Here is a 7006-nt window from a genome sequence, read left to right on the forward strand (position 1 = left end):
TGAATAAGTGACTGTAAACGTCTCCCTCGACACACAAACTGGTGTACCGGTGGCGCTGTGGTAATCATCACAGCTTTTCTATTTCACCCCAAGGGGCGTACATGACCACTTGCTCCTTCCAGCAAAAGAATAAAAAACACCCACTTCTACAAATGTTCCATGTTTAAGCATCTGATGTTCTGTGTAATCTGACGCACAGATCCCTTTATTTATATTTTTATATACAGTATTATATATTTTCAACCTGTAGCCTAAACCGATAATTTCTAGTTTTTTAGAATTTATTTCCAGTAAGTTCAATATAATAAGTCATGCAACATGCATAATGTTGAACACACCTGCACATAAGATGTCCTCTTTATTTTACTTTGCACTTACAAATAACTACGACAGCGTTAGCAGTATGAAAAACATAAATGGGATCATGCAGCAACCAAGTAAAGATTGAGTTTGGAAACATCCTTTAAAATGCCTCACACACACTCACTTGGCATTGTTTTAATCAGCTTCATGAGAAGGAACTAATAAGAAACTTTTTATAAAGTTCCTAAAATAACTGAGCTACACACTGCTTTCATATGAAAGCTACTTGCTTTGGGGAAATTATTTATTCGATTTTAAAGCATATTTCAATTTGAATCCAATGGCGTGTACAATGCTGCGTTTCTGTTTCTGAAATAAAACTGAACCAAAGGATGGAGTGAAAATGTGCTGGATGATCAAAACTAATACACACATTTTAGGCTCTAAAAGCCTGATCTTTGTTTCAGATGTCTTTTTTTTTTTTTTTGTAAAGATTTGAAATTAAACGTAGTATATTTATTTGTATTTTTTTTTTTTTTTTACATTTCAGAATTCACTGAGACATCTCTGAAGAACCTGAACACGAAGACTTTGTACGTACAAGCTCTTCCCACAACCGCAGAGGCATAGCGGTGTCATAATTGTTAACACCAATCTTCTTATTCTGTTACCCCTGAACATCTTACTCAACCGTATAATTACAGGATTTTGGTGCATTTAGTAAATGAAGAAGAAAAAAAAAGTCCCCTCGGCATTGTTTACTGAATGGTTTCGAATACCAATAAAAATGGCATTTACCCGATTGTGTTTTCTGAAATGACTGAATTAGAAATATAGGACATTTGTTTGAAGTGTCTAATTTGTATGAAAATGCACAGAAAGCTTCTTGTACTGCACATAACATTCATTAGGACATCCTATAATAATCTGTCATCAATATTTTATTCAAATTTGCTGTATACTTCTTTTATTTTATTTTATTCTTTTACTTCTTGGTTTGAGTATTTTGGGAACCGCTGATCTTCTGGGATTTTTGCTCACAACAGTCTTGAAACAGTATGGTGCAAACTATAGAAAACATTGATTGAGTAGTCCTGGTGGTGAAAATGCTTCGATAGAAAGGGGTCAGTGGAAAAATGTCAGATTGATTCTAGCTGCCAGGAAGGATATAGTCGCTCAAATAATCACTCTGAAACCGTGATGGGAGAAAAGCATCTGGACATGCACCAAACATCAAAGCGTGGGATGGATGGGCTACTACAACAAAAGAACACAGAAGGGTTTTACTCTTGTCAGCCAGGAACAAAAGTCTGAGACTATTACAGGTTTAGACCAACCTGAACCGGACAGTTAAAGGTGATTTTTGTTTCCTCTGAATATATGCTTTTGAAAGACTTAGATTCCTGTTGTTAGCTGAGCAGAGTGGAACCTGATATGCACTTCTAAAGCTGTAGGTCTAAATTCAAGGTTTTATTGTGTTGCAAAATTTGAGATGCTTTTCACAATTGTAAATACTAATTGTTTGAGTTCTTATAGCCGTGGTATTCTATATTCATCCTCTGAGCTCACTCTTCATCAAGGTGTATCAATCTGCAGACCGTCTGCACACAGGATGTCTTTGTTTTTTTGTGTGAAAATCCAAGGAGATCGGCAGTTTTACTCATACCAGCTCATCAGGTATTGGTGTAGATAAAGAACAATGGTCATTGTCACAAAGCAGCTTTACAGAAATAAAGCATCAATTTAAAATTCTTTAATTTTTGTCCTATTAAACTTATCCCTAATGAGCAACACAGTGATGACCAGGGCAAGGGAAAGCTCTCTGATATAATATTAGGAAGAATCCATGAGAGGAACCAGATTCATCTGGGTGACACCACAGAGAAATTATTTGGGAAATTATTTGACTGAGGTACAATATGGAAAAAGATTATAATTATAACAGAATTAGAAAAGAAATTCCACAAGAAACAGTTAAGAGCCAGAAGAGTGACTTTTTACTGTAATGATGCGGATTCTGTGTGAAAGCTTTGGGTGAGGAAAAATGACAAATGTTCCACTGTTTTTTCAAAATTGATTATCTCTCGAAAAGAAAAGAAATATTGAGTATGTTTGAAGTTCTTACCTTTTTAAGAGACCCATCTTTCCCATTCTTTTCTTACTAGTGGAGGAAACCAGGTTTTAGTTTGATAGGTCTTAATGGAATGATTGATGCAAGCAATTTTTCCTCACGATTTTTTGAACCACTAGACAAATTATTTTCAATATTATCTTACCGGGACCATGTTGTAAGAATTTGGTTTAAGCCATTGTCTACATTATAAGCTGAAATAGTTGCGTCTTCAATGATGTGCTCTAGGGTTGTCAGATGGTGAACCACAGTCTTGATGAAGAGCCAGTGAAGTATTTCTGAACCGATTTCTTGGTTAAATACTGTAGCAGAGTTGATTAATGAAAATGAAAAAATAATATGCCTGTTTTCTTACTACACGCTCAAGTGTTTCTAAGCAAGTACAGCTTCTGTAGCAGAAGCTCTGTTGGCAGATCACATGGATTTGTGCAAATGATTTAGCTGAAGGCTTCTCATCAGGCCAGAGTCTAGACTACAGGTCTAGCTGGGTCAGATCAGAAGGAAAAGTATCTAGAGACTTTTAAATGTCATTCTCTCTGCCCACATCACGACTTGTTTAAAAGCATTTACTGAGAAACGTGTCTAGACACTTAAACAGAGACGTCTGCGATTATTCTCGATGTCTAAACTTCAAAGTAGATGTATCTCATCTGAGTCTTCTGCACTAGTCAAAAGAGGAAAGAGTGCCAGTAAGGATCTATACTCAATTTAAGTGGTTGAATCCTATATTTATGACCATTAACTGGTTCATACAGTGAGAAAGTAGTGGTGTGGGTATGTATAGGAATAAAAGGGTATAGCTGACATGTTATTGCTATTCAGACATCTCAGTTGCTTATCCAGAGCTTTCTAAGCAAGTGATATCTTGCAGTTTTCAACAAAGCTATTTAATGACTTATATAAATATTCTAATTATATATTTAAATATTATAATTATTCTAAATATTCACCACATTGTACAATGTCGGGGTTAGCTATGGGCAATCCTTTGTAGAGATAAAATGATTAGGATCAGCTAAACACCTTCCCTCTTCCAGACAAAACAAGCAAACCGAAACAACCACAGTGGAAAAACACTTCCAGACTGATTCTCAAGAGTCTTATTGACAGAAAAATCCCCAGATGAGATATATATATATATATATATATTATGACATACATCCCTTAGTGTTAAATATATTGTATAATGAGAAAGGCTTGGAGAAATATCAAGTGGTGCTCAGAGTTGTTCCCGGAAAGCAAGACATGTCTTACTGCACTCATCGCACGAGCGATGGCGAACTTTCGTCTGAAACAATCCCTGTTGTTCTGGGAACTTTGTGTACTATTGCACTGTCCCTGTACATTTATTACTGAATTGCACTGCAGCTACCTTCTGAATATACACACAATCCTGAAGCAGAGATTCTAAATTCAGGAGTCCTACAGCACCACTATAAAAAGAGATATTTTTGCATATTCACCTGTAGCTCCACTAAAACCTTCTTTTACAAAACAAATAGTGTGTGGGTGTATCATTTACATACGCTCAATATATTATTGAATTGACAGACTTGTTAGGTATTATATGCTAATATTAATATCAGTACTATTTTGCCAGTGTTGAGCATAATTGTATTTATAAAACATTGATTTCATTTGGTGTGTTATTACATTCTTTTTTCATGTGTCGAGTTTTTATGCTTGTACAAGTCTGTGTTCTTCTTCCATCTGCAAGTGAATATTAATGAGCATCCTCATATCATGGATTTTAATTATGCATCACTTAAGCATGAGTCTGTCTTAAGTCTGAGTGCATATTTATTCCTTTCATCCCTCATAGTGATGCAGCATTAGTGTTACTGAGCAGTTTGTACTGTTTTACAGGTGGGGGCGCTGTTACAGAGCTGCAAAAAAAACCCTGCTCCTGGGTCGTCAGGGTTGCGGCATCTTTTTGGATTCTTGTTTTTATTTATTTAAAAAAAATTCCCATTCTTTTAATATGCTCTTCAAAATTACACTGAAAATCACACCATCAAACAAGTGTGTGTGTGTGTGTGTGTGTGTGTGTGTGTGTGTGTGTGTGTGTGTGTGTGTGTGTGTATGTGTGGGTACATCTATCCTCTCAGACACTATTCATCACCTGATAAATCTTTTTGAGGGTGTGTGTATACACTAAACCTTGTCGCTCTGTGTGAACATCCGTGTGTAGCGATGACTCGGCCTTTCCCTGTGTGAATATTAAACACACCTTTGGCCATCTGCTTCCTACACAAACACACACACACACACACACACATACACATACATACACAAGCTCCCTCTGAAGTTGTTGGAGCAGGGCAGAGTGCAGCAATGCAGCCATCTGTCTCACACACACACACACACTCATCTCATCACACTTCCACTGTTCTGGCTTCAGATGTAATTAAGCCGTTATTGAGAGAAAGAAGGGACGACGGCGATTAGAACTGAGCCGTCTCTCTGATCTTATTGTCCGTGCGCATTAAAATGTCTGACATCTTTATGAATCTTTGGCTTTGAAGATTCTTTGAGTATACACTCTTCTCCAAAATCTTTGCTGCTTTTCATGAACATGGTGCAAAATAAAAAATGCATGCATTTTTTGCTAAACCATATGAAGCCTCCAAAAATGTTCAGCAACAAAGTCGGAGGCCCTTGTATCGAGGGATTTCGGGCCACTCCTTCATGTAGACCATTTTGAGTGCACATACTGTATATTGTTCAATTTACACATATGGACAGACTCAGTGAATCTGGGATCCAGCATCCATTTTGCTGTTGATTTCGAAATAGAATTGAGTTTAATATCTTGTTGGAATATCTATCCATTCAGTATTAACCTTCTGGCAGAGGAAATTAGGGTCCTCGTACATAGTGGACTTTAAAATACATGCAATATTCCCAAAATATGTCACTAAACCACCAACAGATTTTATTTAAATGTAGGCAAATGTTCTCGTGTTGGTCGTATCTGACCACCAAACCAATGCATCAGCTGCATCAACACGTAGGAGTGGTTGGGTGTTTAATTAGTTTTGCATCCATTAAAAACAAAGGACAAATTGCAAGTGCAAAATATAACCTTAAATACACCAAGAATATGCATTTCCAGATCGAGAATCTAACACACTAAAAAATATTTTAGACTTGAAATTTCAGGTGTTCACTAGCCATTTTTCCCAAAACAAGCCAAACACAATCTATTTGTTCTCGAAACCTTTATCCATCTTTTTTCTATTGCGCTTATCCTACACAGGGTCACAGGAAGCCTATAGCCTATCCCAGGGGACGCTTTTTTATCAGGTTCTAGCCTATCACTGGATGCAATTACACACTACGGACAATTTGGAAGTGCTGATTCGCCTCGTCGCCCTTAATCTCTTTAGACTGTAGGAGGAAACTCTTGAAGCCCAAGGAAAACATGCAAAGTCTACAGAGGCAGTATTTTAAGCACTAAGCCACTGTGCCCAAATTTGACCTTTTTTTTACATTTGGTTGTGAACAACTGACTGTAACACACGCATGCATGCCTTTCCCAAAGGAAGTTGCAATAAAGCCTTAGCCCAATCATGTCCCAGCATGATTATGCTTCGCTGCACAAAAGCAGGCTCCATGAAGACATGGTTGCACAAAGCCCTGACTTCAACCCCAATGAAGGTCTTTGAGGTGAATAAGAACTCTCACTGCACCCCAGAGGACCTCATCCAATGTCAGTGCCTGAAATTACATTTACGGCACTTGGCATACACCCTTATCCAGAGCGACTTACAGCTGAGCCTTGCTTGTTAAGGGCCTTGCTCAAGGGCCCAACAGTGGCAGCTTGGTGGTGGTGTGATTTGAACTTGTAACCTTCTGATCCAAAGGCCAATGCCTTAACCACTGAGCTCCCACCTCCCCCTGACATCAGTGATGCTCTTGTGGCTGAACGATCACAATTCTCTTACAGCCATGTTTCAAAATCTAAAGTCTGCCCATATACGTGTTATTCGGCATAAATAATCAATATGTTTAATACCAATATGATGACTTTTGAGAGACTTGAAGTGTTTATTGCCTATATTACCATACTGCCAAATCTTACCTAAATATATAAAAACATGAAATATGAAGTAAACATATTGTGTGTAAAAAAAATAATAATAAAAATTTGAACATTTGAAAATTTACACTTCTTACATTATAAGATCAAAGGTTCCCTGGTGGTCTGGTGGTTAGGATGCGGCGCTCTCACCGCTGCGGCCCGGGTTCGATCAGGGAACCAACTCCAGCCATTAGGGTTGCACAAGCCTTAGTGCCGGTCCCAAGCCCAGATAAATGGGGAGGGTTGCGTTAGGAAGGGCATCCAGCGTAAAAACATGTGCCAAATCAAACATGCGGATGGTCCGCTGTGGCGACCCCTAACGGGAGAAGCCGAAAGAAAGTATACATTATAGGATGAACATTTGCAAATATACAGTAAGATGAATAAGCTTTCAGACACTTTTGCTTTAGCTACAATTCACTTCCATTACATATAGTATATCTACTTGAACTTCAAATTATGAACGCAAATATACAGGGCTGGACAAT

The 7006-nt window shown here is 37.7% G+C and overlaps 1 protein-coding gene across 2 annotated transcripts in view; it reads left to right on the forward strand.

Annotated features, from left to right (window-relative positions):
- Positions 1-1105, forward strand: part of iars1 (isoleucyl-tRNA synthetase 1) — a 91432-nt gene extending 90327 nt beyond the window's left edge. For both annotated transcript variants that reach the window (XM_083533943.1, XM_083533944.1), the window contains exon 34: positions 854-1105. In XM_083533943.1, coding sequence (XP_083390069.1) covers positions 854-933 — 80 coding nt within the window. In that variant the 3' untranslated portion in view covers positions 934-1105. The remainder of the gene's footprint in view (positions 1-853) is intronic.
- The last annotated feature ends 5901 nt before the right edge of the window (positions 1106-7006 follow it).

The sequence above is a fragment of the Silurus aristotelis genome (assembly GCF_946808225.1).
Source record: "Silurus aristotelis genome assembly, chromosome: 28".
Lineage (NCBI taxonomy): Eukaryota > Metazoa > Chordata > Actinopteri > Siluriformes > Siluridae > Silurus > Silurus aristotelis.